The 16,362-nt window shown below is 43.3% G+C and overlaps 1 protein-coding gene across 1 annotated transcript in view; it reads right to left on the minus strand.

Moving 5' to 3' along the window:
• The window catches only part of TMPRSS3 (transmembrane serine protease 3), a 28,934-nt gene extending 14,628 nt beyond the window's left edge, over nt 1-14,306 (minus strand). The window contains exons 1-7 of the mRNA XM_054016471.1: nt 14,289-14,306; nt 12,978-13,122; nt 10,310-10,420; nt 7,020-7,136; nt 5,040-5,163; nt 2,999-3,124; nt 2,376-2,419 (exon numbers count right to left, since the gene is read on the minus strand). Coding sequence (XP_053872446.1) covers nt 2,376-2,419; nt 2,999-3,124; nt 5,040-5,163; nt 7,020-7,136; nt 10,310-10,420; nt 12,978-13,122; nt 14,289-14,306 — 685 coding nt within the window. The remainder of the gene's footprint in view (nt 1-2,375; nt 2,420-2,998; nt 3,125-5,039; nt 5,164-7,019; nt 7,137-10,309; nt 10,421-12,977; nt 13,123-14,288) is intronic.
• Nucleotides 14,307-16,362: the final 2,056 nt, after the last annotated feature.

Consider the following 16,362-nt stretch of genomic DNA (forward strand, 5'->3'; position numbering starts at 1 on the left):
TCAAAAACAGCGGCTGTGGTCCCCTTATCTCAGAAGTAAGCTAAAAGGCCTCCTTTATGTCTTCCCACTCCCTTCCCCTGCCACCGAGAGTAAAGATGGTAAAGGAGATTGTGAAGGTATAAGCCACTGTGAAAATAATCACCTCCTCATTAACTCTCAGGTCCTGGTTCTCAGACCTGATTTAAATGTAACTGGAACATCTTCTCAAACTGCCAACACATGCACAAACAAAACACAGTGCAACCAGGACTTAACCTAAACTAAAATCCAGTCCTGCCTAATTCATCAGCTGAGAGGAAGGAGCTACAGTCATTCTAAGAAGGTAACCAACACCCTTCTACCGTCTTGGCAGAAATTCTGTCTGATGTCTACGTATCACTTGGGATTTAGATGTTGGTGTTACAAGGGACACATATCAGGGCAAAGTAAGCTGAAGCAAAGGACATTCTAGTATTTTTACAAGATGGCCTGACCATGAGGCTCAAGAACAATTGTTTTTGGAAAGACAAGTTAGTGACTGTGGGCATATTGCACTGTAAGAAACTCATGAGAATCTCTTATTACCATCACATAAACTGATTCTTGAAGACTAACTACTCTTATCAGTTCTCTAGCAATATGCAGATTCATGTCATGATCTTAATCTGTGTACTACATGTCCTAATTAAAACCATATTTCAGCTTCATAGTCGGTAGATCTCTTCCTCTTCTCACTGAAAATATCTTTTGGCTATTTGCCACCTCTTCGACAAAGGGGATTTTGGTGCTTGGCGTGCACAATGAAACACTCTGTCAAATATGGTAATTAAGGAGGCCTCGATCCACAGGATTATCACCCCAAGGTCAATGTAATCTTCTTCATATAATACGAAGTGGTATTGTTGCCCTTCTGGTTGAATCCAAACATCTTAAGGAGGTAGAGAAGTTAGATATGAGCAGAGCCAAGTAGGGAATAAGGATATATAGCAGAGGCATTCAAAGCCTCAGGTACAACTCTTCTCATTACTATGCACTCTGAAAAGAATAGTGATTTTGTGGAGTGGAGAGATCACATTCATCTTATGCAGAGGTCTGTAAGAGTACTACAGAATCTTCCATCCACATTTTCTCCAACACTATCAGGGCAAATTCCTTCTCCCAGATGATGCAGTGTTTGATAGAATGTTATGGAAAGGGGTGCCCCAATAACCTTTACATTTCTTTTCAATTCCTCATGGGTAAGTTGAATCCTGCCTCCCTTCCAAGAGATGATGTATTGCTTTCTGCATCCCACTGTGAAGAGTGACATGGAGGGGTCTGGAAAAGCGAAAATTCTGTCTTACCTGTGAATTTTCATTTGAGGGTGCTCCATGTCAGACAGCCTGACCCTCCCTCAGAGGATTGCATTATGTCCAAGTTTTTTTCTGGCTATTACTCACTTTATAAGTAGTTTGGAAAGGGAAGGAAGGTGCTCCTCTAGGAAATCCCTAAATTTCATTTCAAGACTGCTGCAGATGGTTTGAATTGAATAGCACTTTTAAACTTGTATCGTATTTTTCAGCTTTGGAAGCTGTTAGAGTGAACACTTCCTGAGGGGCGGTTGCACACCCATGCTTAGGCCTTGTCTTCACTTACCGGAGGGTCCGGCGGCACGCAATCGATGTTCTGGGATCAATTTATCGCGTCTGGTTATGACGCGATAAATCGATCCCGGATCGATCCCGGAAGTGCTCACAGTCGGCGCCGGTACTCCAGCTCGCCGAGAGGAGTACACGGCATCGACTGGGGGAGACTTCCTGCCGCGTCTGGACTGCGGTAAGTTCGGACTAAGGTACTTCGAATTCAGCTACGTTATTAACGTAGCTGAATTTGCATACCTTAGTCCGAAGTGGGGACTTAGTGGGGACCAGGCCTTAGAGTGAAGTCTGGTCTGCTTCTATTTGCCATGGAAATGGAGAAGGCCCCACTCTAAAGACTCTCTGATATGAAAGGTCCTAGAATAAAAATTCACAGGTAAGACAAACATTTCCCTTTTCCCCTCCTCAGTGACAATTAGCTGGAGTTATAATATCCATCCACTGACTGAACACATTCAGTATCCTTTAAATATTTGCTTCCTTGCTTGTATGTAAATCCGCCCCATATATGCTCCTGTACCCCATCACTTGCCTCCTCACCTCACATCTTCATCTCTGACCTTCTATAATTCCTTCCTTGAAACTTTATTTACAAAAGGCAGTTCTTCCTGGACATCACAAAAACACTACTCACTGTTTACAACGTGGCAATATACTCCTGGATTTTCTTAGATTCATTCCCCACACATTAGCCAACTGAAATGAATGTAACTGAAGATAGTTTTTGATCTGTTACTTTTAACTTTCACAAACACTTACCCAAACATTTTAGGATGATTACGTTGCCTGAAGTACACTCTTCTCTAAGATGAAAAGACAGTAATATTAGTTCCTAAGCATGCTCTTTGGTTTCTCAAATTTCTGGGATATATATCTGGTTTCATATTTAGGGTCTAATTAAAAGAAAAGACACTGAATGTTGTATGTGCGCATATATATATATATATATATATATATATATATATATATATGCATGCAGAAATACCCTGTGTGTGTAGGTATGTGCATTTGTATGAGTATATAGATCTCAGAATATATCTACAGATGAATGAAGGGCCTGATCCAAAGTCCATTGAAGTCAATTGGAGTCTTTAGTTTGATTTTAATGGGCTTTGGATCAAGCCCCTAATACACATGAACTCTCATTCTTTGGGGAACAAGTAGTGAAGCTGCCACTGAACCTGGGTCTCTGCTATCTGACAGCATGAAACACTTATGAAGGCCTACATGCCTGAGAAAAGGTGTAACTTATTGAGAAAATAAGCCAACAAACTTAATCTATTAACAATTCTTATTCCGTTACTTAGACCATTTCTATCAACATATATACTCTGATTTGCTTAGTAAGTTTCCTCTATTTAACTAAATAATCTGAAACATACCTTAAGTATGATGCATTGTGTAAGGCTGTCACGTGATCAGCTGATGACCAATGACTGACAGAAACAAAATGTCTTTGAAACTCCTCTTCGATTGCAGCCACAGGTAGGTAACCTGAACTTATGTAACTGCAAAAAAATAAAAAAAATAAACTCAGCTTGCTGATACAGAATTTCCAATAATACTTTTAAATGATTCAGTGGGGGTATTACTAAAAGATTCAAAGTAGCAAATATATCAGTCTGATGCTAACAGCATATAAAGCAATACAGTCATCTCTCACAAAGGAGGCTATTTGCCTTATCATGCCTGCATGGAACTGCCATTAATACATATGGAAGTTACACACACTGAGAACAGAATAGAGTCCCTAAATTGACAGAGAAAATAGGTTTTACTTTAATTTTGTACTGAACTTTTTATCTTTAATTGGTCAGTACATTTTCTGTAACACTAACATATATTTCTTCTTCTCCCTCTAGGATAAGACTTAGTTTTTATAGTAGAAGAGGTAAAAAAATTGTAATGAGTTTTTTTTATTCAACAAATTTTGCTTTTCTTTCAGTTTACAAATTTTCACAGAGAAGAGTGTGAATTTTTTTTCAGATTTTTTCAAATAATTCTTGGTCTATAGATCACTTGTGACTAGCTCATTCTGAATAGTTGTTACTGAAATTCAAGCTGTTTTGGTTATACTTAATTGGACACTAAGTCACTTGATATTTATGTACCGATCAGATATGTGTACATTTTAGAATCAGTTTTCTGGTGCAAATACTCACTTATTTTCAAATTTTCCCTTTAATAAATATTCTCCAATAGTTACTTAAATTTTTCAGTTTCCATCAAGTAAACACATTTGCTAGGATATTCATGGGAAGCAAACACAGAAGGGATGGGAACACAATCAAGGTGAGTTACTTTAAAATTTGAATCAATATTCCCTGAAACTCTTTTGCTGTAATTTCCCTAGTTCTAGGCTGAAGTTTGTTGCATGTGATCTGACTGAATAGAGGTGGACAGTATCTGCTGCATTACAGCTTATAGGAAATATCAGTTCAGTGAAAAAACATTGTGTGGTGAAATTTGAATCTGGGGGTGAACATTCCAGCAGCATGGCACAGCAGGCTCTTATTTCCTTAGGGCCACATCCTGCTGTCTGCTGTGCAGGTGTGCTGGGGAGCAGCACAGAAGCATTAGCACCTAATAGGAACTTGTTACTGTGCCGGTTGGTACATCACAGCCCCAAAGGGGCATTGTCTGACAAATAAGGGCATGAGCAGATCCCTATCTGGTTAGCTTGCATGCTACCTTCTATCATATCTGCCAGCCAGGGACCCTGCTCATGAGAACGTAAGAATGGCCATAGTGGGTCACACCAATGGTCCATTTAGCCCAGTATCCTGTCTTCTGAAAGTGGCCAATGCCAGGTGCTTCAGAGGGAATTAACAGAACAGGGCAATTATCGAGTCATCCATCCTCTGTCATCCAGTCCCAGCTTCTGGGAACACCAATTTGCTCCCCAAGGTGCAACACAGTTGAATATCCTGGGCCATCTTGTCCTTCGTCAACAGGAAGTATAGCTCTGACCACTCCACTATCCCAGTCCTATCCCCAGCAGTGTGGCTCCTATCAATGAGAGGAGGATTTTCCTATTCAAGCAGTCTCTTTGGTGCTAGTCCGTCCACTCTGTAGTATATTTTGAAAATAAAACTTCCTGACTTCACCTCTTTTATGTTGAATAGTGAAGTAGTATTTTATCCTAATACCTGTGATCATTTGTTTTAGTAATCTTTACATTAATACTAACACTGTATAAAAATCAGAGTAGATTCATTATACAAGATAACTTAAAGCATTCTGGTCACATTATAGGGAATGCCATTAAAATGTCAGTACTGAATTGTCTCCTGCAAGAATGAAGCTGGTCTGTGCAGTAGATAGAGCTTTCTCAGGGGGTGTCCAAGCCTGGCAAGTAGCACTTCCCACCATAGAAGTTTATTTAAAATGTCATTTAGAGACGCCAACATTTTTATTCAATACCTTGAGAAACCTAAGCGTTTACATGTAGCATTTCCATTCTCATCGTTCCAGTCATCTGAGCAGACAGTCCTCCAGGAACCAAAAGTAAACACCTGAAGCACTGCCTTCTTTCCACTCAGCCTGACTGAGGGATTCAGAAAAACACAAAAAGCACCAATAAGAAGTTAATAAAAACCACTGAGAAGTCTATCAAGTGCAAAACAGTGTAAGCAAATCACCATGGCTTCTGTATCTTTTGGTTCATTCTGTCTGTATTACTTGTCTCTTTTGAACACTTGTTTCTTTGAGATAATTCACCTGTATCTTTTTCCAAATAGAAAATTGATTTTCCTTTACCTTCTTCACTACTTGACAATATACCAAGGGACACCCAGCAAATGCAGCTTCATCAGTGCAGCCTGACGTACCTGGCAAATCCCCACATAAATGGACATGGATTCAGAATGTTTTCGCCAGAATTCTAGAGATTAATGGCCTGACTTTCAGAGTTTCTTGGCAAGTAAATGCCATTTGAAATCAATGGGAGCTGCATGTGCTCAGAACCTCCAAAAATCAAGCCCAAGCTGAGTAGCTTTGAAAAATGTAATTAAAAGTAATTGTTGCTGTATTAGCAGCATGACATAGTTGTAGGAACATAGGATTGGACATGTCTGATCATTACTTCAAGCCTGATCTCCCAAGGATCCCTTTGTGGAGATCTCTTTGCATTATCACCTCTGATGGAAGGGATCTTGGGGACTGTGGAGGGAAAATGGAGATACAACTTTGGGAGCTGCAGTGCTCTCTCTACTGGCCACCTGCCATGAGCCAGCACAACTTCCGCTGGAGCAGTGCTTCTAAAGGCTGGGTTCTATGGGCTGTTTAGCAGAAGATTCAGAGTGGGCCCAGAGGGAGATAATACAGCTCGGAGTTTATTTTTTTCCTGACCAGATTTTCAGGGAGAAGTCCCACATACTGTGTACAATTCTGGTCTCCCATGTTTAAGAAAGATTAATTCAAACTGGAACAGGTGCAGAGAAGAGCTACTAGGATGATCCAAGGAATGGAAACTCTACCTTATGAGAGCAGAGTCCAAGAGCTTGGCTTGTTTAGCCTAAGCTAAAGAAGGCTGAGGGGAGATATGATTGCTCTCTATAAATACATCAGAGGGATAAATTCCAGGGAGGGAGAGGAGTTATTTAAGTTAAGACCCAATGTTGACACAAGAACAAATGATATAAACTGGCCAGCAACAAGTTTAGGCTTGAGATAAGGTGAAGGTTTCTAACCATCAAAAGAGTGAGGTTCTGGAGCAGCCTTCAAAGGGGAATCAGTGGGGTAGGGGGGAACCTAACTGGCTTCAAGACTGAGCTTGATAAGTTTATGGAGGGGATGGTATGAGAGGACTGCCTACAAAGGCATGTAACCGATCTGTGACTGCTCGTAGCAAATATCTCCAATGGCTGGTGATGGGATACTAGATGGGGAGGGCTCTGAGTTACTACAGAGAATTCTTTCCCAGGTGTCTGGCTAGTGGGTATTGCTCACATGCTCAGAGTCTAACTGATCGCCATATATGGGATCAGACAGGAATTTTTCCTCAGTTCAGATTGGCAGAGACCCTGGGGTTTTTTTGCTTCCTCTGCAGCATGGGGCACAAGTCCGTTGTAGGTTTAAATTAGTGTAAATGGTGAATTCTCTGTAGCTTGAAGTCTTTAAATCATGATTTGAGGACTTCAGTAAATCAGCCAGAGGTTGGAGTCTATTACAGCAGTGAGTGTGTGAGGTTCCGTGACCTGCAATGTGCAGGAGGTCAGACGAGATGATCACGATAGTCCTTCCTAGCCTTGAAGTCTATGAGTCTAATAGATCAGGGGATGATCTGTAGAACACAAAACCTCCCCTGCTTCATCCATTCTTATCCCCACATTTTGCTACAACATGGCACATGCTCTGCTGCCAAGAAAAGTTAGTAGTGACTCATAATAGAATAAAAAATACCGCAGCTGTATTCATCCTCTCCTCCTTTACAGTTAAAGACACCATCACACCTTGCTGATTGCTGGATACATTTGAAGGACGATCTGCATCGAAACTTCCCAATGCAGTTGTACTGGACTGCCAGGAATTAAAGAGAACATATTAACATGATCACATCAGGATAGTAATTTGTGTGCTTGAAGTATTTTTTTTTCTTACTTTGATTATATAGTCCCACTTTTGTGTTGTTTATGAAAAGACAACCCTTGTATTCTGGGAATGTTGAAATACAATCTGGAGGTTGCTACACAATGCTGTTAAATTTATCCATTGGTAATGGCAATTACACCTCTACCCCAATATAACATGACCCGATATAACATGAATTCGGATATAATGCGGTAAAGCAGCGCTCTGGGGGAGCGGGGCCAGGGCCGGCTCTAGGCACCAGCCCTCCAAGCACGTGCTTGGGGCGGCACTTTCTAAGAGGCGGCATTCCGGCCTCCCTTTTTTATTTTTATTTTTTATTTTTTTGCTTGAGGCGGCATTGCCGGGAGCCGGCCCCGGCCCAGCCACTCGCCCTGCTAGTGGGAGCTGGGATCCGCGCCCCCTGCCCAGCCCGGCGGCACCCTGTACAGCGCTGCCCTGGGGAGACTCAGCGCGGCAGCGGCAGCAGGACCCCATCTCCCTCCCTGCACCCCGGGCGCCGCTTCCCTTCCCTCCCCCCCCACTCCAGGAGCCCCTCTCGCGGCCGCTGCAGCCCGGGCTGCGGCGGTGGCTAGAGGGGCTCCCGGAGTGTGTGAGGAGCGGGGGGGAGGAAGGGGAGGGAAGCAGCGCCCGGGATGCAGGGAGGGAGATGGGGTCCTGCTGCCCCTGCCGCGCCGAGTCTTCCCTTCCCCCCCCCCCCCGCCACTCCTCACACACTCTGGGAGCCCCTCTAGCCACCGCCGCAGCCCGGCTGGGTTGGGGAAAGGACGTTAGGGGCTCCCGGAGTGTGTGAGGAACGCGGAGGGAGAGAAGCGGCGCCCTCTGGAGCCGAGCCCAGGCTGCGGTGGAGGTGAGAGGGGTTCTCAGAGTCAGGGCCGCCCGGGGATGGGGGCAAGTGGGGCAATTTGCCCCAGGCCCCGGGTATGTCCAAGCCTCCCCCCGCCTCCGTCTTCCCCCATCCCCCGGCATCTCAGCCGATAAGGGGGCCGGGCTGCAAGCTGCGGCCGAGCGGCGGGAACTCAGGCCCCGCTGGAGACACCAGGCAGCTGCAGCGATGTTTGGGAGGGGGTAAGTGGCATGGTAAGGGGCCGGGGCACCCCCGACCCCATCCCCCACAACCCTGACCCCCAGCTCCGAGCCCAGCCCCTCTGAGCCGGACACCCCCGACCCCATCCCCCCCACAGCCCTGACCCCCAGCGCCGAGCCCAGCCCCTCTGAGCCGGACACCCCCCAACCCCATCTCCCCACAGCCCTGAGCCCAGCCCCTGTGAGCCGGGTACCCCCCAACCCAGAGCCCAGCTCCCCACCTAGCCCTGGGCAACAGCAGCACCACCCCCAGGCAGCGACAGCCCATTGGCACCAACCATCACCATCACCCAGCAACAGCCCATTATGTAATTGCAAATGTATACATACCATTAAAGCATTTAATGTTTTTAAATAATGTATTTAGTGTATTTTCAAATTATTACAAATTAATTTTTGAATCTATTTCACTAGTTATTTTTTACATTTCCAAATACAGGTTACGATAGTATTGCAACTTTTTTTTATGGAAGGGGCCCCCGAAATTGCTTTGCCCCAGGCCCCCTGAATTCTCTGGGCGGCCATGCCCAGAGTGTGTGAGGAGCCGGGGAGGTAGAGAAGTGGGGTCCCCTGGAGCCAAGCCCGGGCTGCAGTGGCGGCGAGAGGGGCTCCCGGAGTGTGTGAGGAGATGAGCAGCTGGCTGGGCTCATCAGTGCTGAGCAGGTAGCCCCGCAGCCGGAGATCCTCGCCTTCCCGCCCACCGGGGCTGGGCCAGGGCACGGTGAGGCTGAAGAGCAGCAGGTCCGGGGGGCTTTCCAGGTCCTCGGCTGCCAGCAAGTCAGGGGTGAGGGCGGTTAGCACAAACTGATACACCTTGGCCACCAGCAGCGCCGCAAAGCCCAGGAAGGGGCCGTGTTCTCCGCGCCACCCCGCAGCCGCACTGCCACCTGGAAGTACTCCCACTCCGCGCCGCCCAGCAGCTCCACCCGCATGGGGACAGAGTCACGGCTGGGCCAGGGCTTGGCCGCCGTGTGCTGGTAGCGGATCCCACGTTTGGGGGGGAACCCAGTGCTGAGGTGGCAGGGGGTGTGGGTGGGGGGAGCCACTGGTGGGCTGGGGGGGGGCAGCCAAAAATTTTTTTGCTTGGGGCAGCAAAAAACCTAGAGCCGGCCCTGAGCGAGGCTGTGCACTCTGGTGGATCAAAGCAAGTTCGATATAACGCAGTTTCACCTATAACGCAGGAAGATTTTTTGGCTCCCGAGGACAGCGTTCTATCGGGGTAGAGGTGTATAGTGAAACAGCATTGTTGTCAATTATGGCTCCTTTCCAACTTCTCTAATCCCCAGTTTATGTTTCATTATAGGGAGAGATTCTGGGTCTGGTATATATGACTGGCTCCACATCAGCAAAGAAGGAAAGGAGAACCTCCTCAGAGCTGCAGTGCAGAGTTGTTTCCTCCCATTTGTATCTCAGCCTTGTAAGCCTATGAATTTTCTGGATGTGAAGGTGTCGCTATAGCACTAACAAATTCTGCGTCTGCACTTGTGCAGGTGTGACCTTCCAGTTTCAACTAAGCTCATTCTTTTTCTTGTTCTCATCTTTTTGGGTTGGGGAAAGGACGTTAGAGCACTCAAACACAGTGATGTCAGTCTTTTGTTAGTATATAAGAAACATACAGGACAAAAAATGACATTGTCTAAAGCCACATCCAGTCTCTATTCCTCAACCACACAGGCTGCTTAAATGTTTGGTTTTTGAATGGGGATCATTATGTCGAATCACTGACGTCTGTGTTTTCAGGCAGTTATGTCTTCAATTACAGTATTTGCCTTGAAGGTTTCTTACTGTTTCAGGTTTCCCAGTGTTGTGAATGTAGGTTATGCCAATGGTCTCTCTTGTGTGCCAGATCAATTTTGTTCATACAGGTAAATAAAATTTCAAGTCATCACACCAAAAGGATTTTTTACTTCAGTAAACTATTTTGGGTCAGTTTAATTCGATTCTCAGTAAAAGACTCATGAAAAATTAAGTGCTTGAATGGTTAATTGAGAACCTAATAAATAACTAATTGTACTCACCACCCAGGCCAATGGCAACTGCTAGGATTACTACAAGTAATAAAACAAGGATAAATGGAAGAATCCTTAGTGAGACTAAAACATGGCACTTCGATGATGGCTGGATAGCTCCTAGAAACCAAAAAGAAAAGTGAGAAACAGCAGCTTCTATGACATAAACACACTTAGATTTTTAGTGAAAACATTTTTTAAATTTAAAATAGACTCAAGTAGTAACAGCTCCGTTCATTTCATGGCATGGCCTGATCCTTTGAGGTGCCGACTAACTTGTGTAAGGAGTTGAGAGCACTCGGAACCTTGCAAGCGGTGGGCTGCACATTAGGACTGGACCCATAGCCCATTGAAAGCAAAGGAAAGACTCCCTTTGCCTTTGATGGGTTAGAATCAGGCCCTGAGTGGTTAGGGTAGGCAACCTATGGCATGTGTGCTGAAGGCGGCACGCGAGCTGATTTTCAGTGGCACTCACACTACCCAGGTTCTGGCCACTGGTCCAAGGCGCTCTGCATTTTAATTTAATTTTAAATGAAGCTTCTTAAAAATTTTAAAAACCTTATTTACTTTACATACAATAGTTTAATTATATATTATAGACTTATAGAAAGAGACCTTCAAAAACGTTAAAATGTATTACCGGAGCGCGAAACCTTAAATTAGAGTGAATAAATGAAGACTGCACACCACTTCTGAAAGGTTGCTGACCCCTGGGTTAGGCTGAGCCCCAGTGAACTCAAAACTTGACTTCTAAACCTTCTGATTTTCATGATCAGGAAGATAAAAAGTATATGTCTCTCTCTAAAGAGTTAAATGACTCTGAGAAAAGAAAATTCAGAATTGTGTGTAGGATAAAGTGTAGGATCTACTCAGAATTTTAGAATAGATTATAAAACTCTCAAATGGAGGGGAAAAAATTCTCTTCTAATTCTCTAAGAATTAATGGCTCTGAATGTCACTTTTATGAAAACTTCTGCCAAAAATGTCTTCTGAATCTCTCCTGTATCAGCTTAGTACTTCTGAGGCTCACTGTTACCATCATCTCTGGCTGGATACTACATTGTGTGCTGTATTCAGGACAACTGAAATCCAGTGAAGAGGAAGGAGGTGGTATGGCTCCACTTGTGACAGTGAGGAAGTAAGCCTAGCTGCAGCACACTGCATTCCCTACAGTTTGACGAATAAAGATTCAGAGCAAAAGACTGGAAGTGAATAAGAGATGCTAAAGATTGAAACAGAGGCAGGACAGAATCAAGAGAAGGACAAAACCGGCCAGTATTTTGGAAGAGCTGATAGACAGGCCCACATATAAAGGAGATGGCAGAAGAAAGCGAAAGTTCAGGGCAAGAATAGAGCTCTAATTTTTTGGTTTTTGAAGCAAGGCTAATTGGAGCAAAAGCGTTAGAAATGTAGATGTAGAAAACTGCACCCAAAATTAGAAGCGATTTTTTGCAAATTTGAGCCTTATTGACTCGGTGAAAGTCACACAGCAAATCAATGGTAGAGGCAGGAATAGAGGCCCAGCCTATTCCTGTGAAATGGATTAAAGAACAGGAATCCATAGCAATGGATCAACAAGAGAAGCAACAGTTTCCACTGAACATAATGGATGGCTTTGTGTAAAAATATATATATATATATATATATATATATATATATATATATATATATATATATATATATAATTATTCTGGTTTGACATACAAAGGCCAAAGCAAGTGTAAATAATAGAAAGGTGCCATTTACATATACAGGAGGTCTTCAGTTTTGATTCATGCAGCTGTGCCCACCCTACCCCTAAACTTACCTTTGAATTTTGGATTTGCAGAAACTTGAAGCTCAGACAAAACTGCTGAGTTTCATCCAGTTTCGTGTAAACTCACAAACAAATCCAATTTCACTCAAACCTGTTCAGTAGAAATTGAGCGAATCTCTTAGACAAATAAAATGTGAAATCAGATACATTTTATCTGGCTTCTGGTGTCATAATGAATATTTTGCAGAGCTGTCATAAACAGTCTATGCATAAATTAATATTGCTTTACCTATGACCTTAGGTCTGATTCTGCTCCCATTGAAGTTAATGTGTGTTTTGTCACTGGTTTCAATGAGAACAAGATCAGGCCTGTAGAATGTAACCAAAATGCATACTGTACTATCCGTGACCTACTCTGCTGCATTGCCTTTTTCTAATGATATGGATTTCCAGACTTGGAAGGTTTCATATAAAACATTCAGAATTGTGTCATATCTGAAGTAAGAAACAAATAAGCTACAACCTGGATGAAACTTTATGAATAATGCAGCCTTGCAAAAGTGTCATGGAAACATATCCGCCCAGGCAAAAAATGTCCTCACCCACTCTCACCCTGAGAAGCTAGTGAAAAAAATAAGTGCTACTTTCTCACCAATAAAAAAAATGTACCCTGTTTGTGTAAGTATTGTTTTGCAAGGCTAAATTACTACATAAACCAGGAGTAGTCAATAGGCAGACCACAGGCCAAATCTGAACAGCCAGATGCCATTGAAAGGACCCTGAAATCTTTTTATTTACTTATTATCATTGTTATTATTTTTTTCTCTGGAGTCTGGACCTTCACCAATAAATTTGGATGATGACAAAAAATCATTGATTACCCCTGACTGTACATATCACAAAAGTATGTAGAATCCCTACCAAGTCCATTTGCACTGGGATCTACTTTTGCTTGTTGTATGCTGAAAAATCTTTTGTAGAAAAAATGAACTTCAGCTACTGGCAATTTGTCTTCAGTATCAGAGGTGATTTCAGGATTTCCAGTATTGGGATTAGTCTCCAGTACCTGGACCAACAAAGAACAGAAGTCACTTTTAAAACCAACTGCTCTTTCTCCTCATACCACCCCTAGTGCCTTTCTACGGGTGATGATTTTTTTTGTTGAGGGGCCCTGTTTTGCGCACACTTTTGGAATGAACAGCTGATACAAAGCAAATCCAGGGACAGCTTTCAGGCCTGCTCTCTGTTTGCCTAAATATGGCCTCATCCAGCAAGATGCTGAGCACCTCCTATGTGTTACCGAGGAGCTCCTGCAATTCCCATTGACTTCAGTGAGAGTCGGGGCACTCAGCAACTTGCACAAATGGACCGCTAATTAGCAAGCATTGACCAGCAATTTACCGAAACTAAAATGTTGCTTGAGTCTGCTTATAACCACAGTTATTTAGAGTAATTCATTCACCACATCAAGAAATTCTGACAAGTTCCTTCTTTAAATGTCAAAGCATTTTCCACAGGGTGCTTTTTAATTGCTACTGTAAGTACTGTAAAGGAAAGTACAAGTTACGAACTGTGCAAAGCCTGCTCTGATCTGTCGGACTTCCCATTTAGCTTATGCTGAAGAACCTTTGAGTGTTGTATGCAGATCACAAACTGAAATTAAAATGTAATTCTGGGTAAATAAACCTTATGTTTTAAAATTAACATGAAGGTATAGGATACAGATAGGATACAGAAAACTTCAGTATCTGGTCCGGGAGGCTCTGTATAATCAATGACATAGTGGGTCTGATTCTGCACTCACACTGGTGTAAATCAGGAGTAAATGCATTAAAGTCAGAGGCGCTAGTGTACTGTAAATCCACAATATCAGGCCCAGTAAATTTTTGCCTTAGACAAAGTATAATTCATCTTTACCACCAACTTTTAGGGAACATAGAATATCTTTTCACCATCTAGCAAGCATTACCTATCAAAATACAACTTTTCTCTTATTTTATCAGATATACTAGACAGTCCTGGTAACTAAAAATGTCAAGAGGCATTATATGAACTGCTGTTTTTAGGGCAGAAATAAGGAAACAGCATCCTTCTGCAAATGATTTCTGAACCTAAAGAATACCTTCATTGCTAAATGTGTTGTGCTCTGGAAATAAAACAGCATTAAGATGCATGACATACAGCTACAAAATGTTAGAATCATTATTTACTCTGGCCTAGGGTGTTACTCACCTCTTCTTGAGACGTCATGGTTAAAAACAAAAATATGTTCTCTTTTCATTATAGTAATAAGCCAGAGGGAAATCTAGTTGTTATTAAACCAGTCCACTCAGGAAATATTTTCATCAAACCACCCAGAATTGCCGGCTCAACCACTGTAGCAAATGACATTATTACTGTAGTCTGTGTAATTCAACCTGGTCGTAGATATCAGGTAGCCTAGGATGACATAGCTATGGATACCAGGAAGGCAAAAACTCAGCAACCCTTTTAATCAGTGTAATCAGGTAAGGTAATATTGTGGTATTTGTAAACCTTTTCATGAACCTGTCTGAGAGGAAACTCTCCAAAGATTAAGTCACAGGTATGCTTGCTTGTTCCATTTATACTAAATAAAGTGGCTGGAGAAAAGCAAATGCCAGAATTCTGGGCTCTGGTGAAAGAGCCCCTCAAACCTAGTCAGTTTGGCAAACCAGGCCCTTTACCTGGCTGCACTGCTCTTTGTGAATTTGGTGTGCTCGTTGCTAAATGCACCCACCAGGCATGAGGCAAAGAGCAAACCAAAAGATAGTTCCCAGGATAGATCTGCATTTTAACTATGAAAGAATTCCACTTCCATAATTCTGAAAATTGTGCACTTGAGCCAATGGGAAAATTCTACCTGCTCTAAACTTAGAAGCTCATGGAGCAGCTGAAATGAAAAATCCTGGTCAGAATAACAGTATAGTCGTGATCATGTTTTGATCTTTTTTTTTTTTTTTAGGGGGGTACAGGAGGTTGTGAAGCAAGCCAAAGAGCCATGCTGGTATGTATACGTGAAAACAGGGCTACTGAGAGACTGTGGCTTCCCCAATGAGAGTGCTAATATTTTAGAGTAGTTTGTGGCATTTACTAATGATGGGAGAATCTCAGAAGTTTCAGAGGAATCTTATTCAAACTTGGCTCTGCAAGATCAGAGTTGAACAAGAAAAGAAAAGGAGGTTGTACAATATTTCTGATACTTTCTCCTCTTAGCCAGGACAGCTTTGTGACAAGAACAGCTTTATTACCTTATTTTGGCAGTTCTGCTTCTGATCATTGCAGGAATTAGGAAGCAGAGGCATTTAAAAAAATGAGAAAAAAAGAAAGAAAACTGATCAAAAAGGTTCAGTCTGGGTTCACTTAGAGGCAGGAGTGAAAGCAGAATTGGTTTGTCTACACATGGAAATGACTAATATTTCTCTTTTTTCCTAGCGTACTGAGCAAGATCATGGGTTTGATCCTTGGCTGCCCTGAGCTCAGCTTCGGAAGACCTGGGTTTAATTCCCCACTATGCCTGAGGGGAGGCTGTTAGGGAACTAGTCACAACTCCCTGATTCTCAGCCACTAGGACCTGGGGTAAGTTAAAATTTCCAGGGTCAGGTGTGGAGGCATCTTCAACTGACATAAGGGCCCTCAGGAACCTTACAGCAGTGGAGAATCAGGTATAGCAAAGGTTTGCTTTACCATGCCCTCTCCTGTTCCTTGATAACCCTTTTCCTCTCCTAGCCCCTGACATACACTCTGCCCCCCACCCCTTGTGCCAGGAGGGACATAGCAGCACAGAGGCAGGGGAGATTCAGTGGAGATTCCCCTCACATGGAGAATTTTTCTGGGCAATCTCTGGCCATTTTAAACTCACTTTGTAGTGTGTAAACTGGAGAATCTGACATCCTGTCTCTCCCTGCTGCTGGGTCATCAAGGGAATGCTTTAGTTTATCCAGTATATCATTGGTCTTAGTGCTTTATTGCCAAGAGCAGCACAAGCTGGAAGTACAACTTTTCCCATACTGCTTAACCTATGTGCTTTGAACCTGACCTGGAGGAGCCACCTTTAAAGGAGAAATCATATTTCAGCCTCCATGCTCATTCAGTTCTTAGCCTCTTTGATGGGGATGCCAACAAGGGGCCCAGTTGTGGTGCTGGCTCTGTGAGGAGGAAATGTGTCCACTAAGAACCGGGTTCAGACCACCAACTGATTTCACGTATGCCACTGAACAACCAATGCATGACAACAGCTCATGCTCACTGACTCATTACTGCCTTGGGGTGCATTTAAAATGATCTG

The sequence above is a fragment of the Malaclemys terrapin genome, chromosome 1 (assembly GCF_027887155.1).
Source record: "Malaclemys terrapin pileata isolate rMalTer1 chromosome 1, rMalTer1.hap1, whole genome shotgun sequence".
In the NCBI taxonomy this organism is placed as follows: domain Eukaryota; kingdom Metazoa; phylum Chordata; order Testudines; family Emydidae; genus Malaclemys; species Malaclemys terrapin.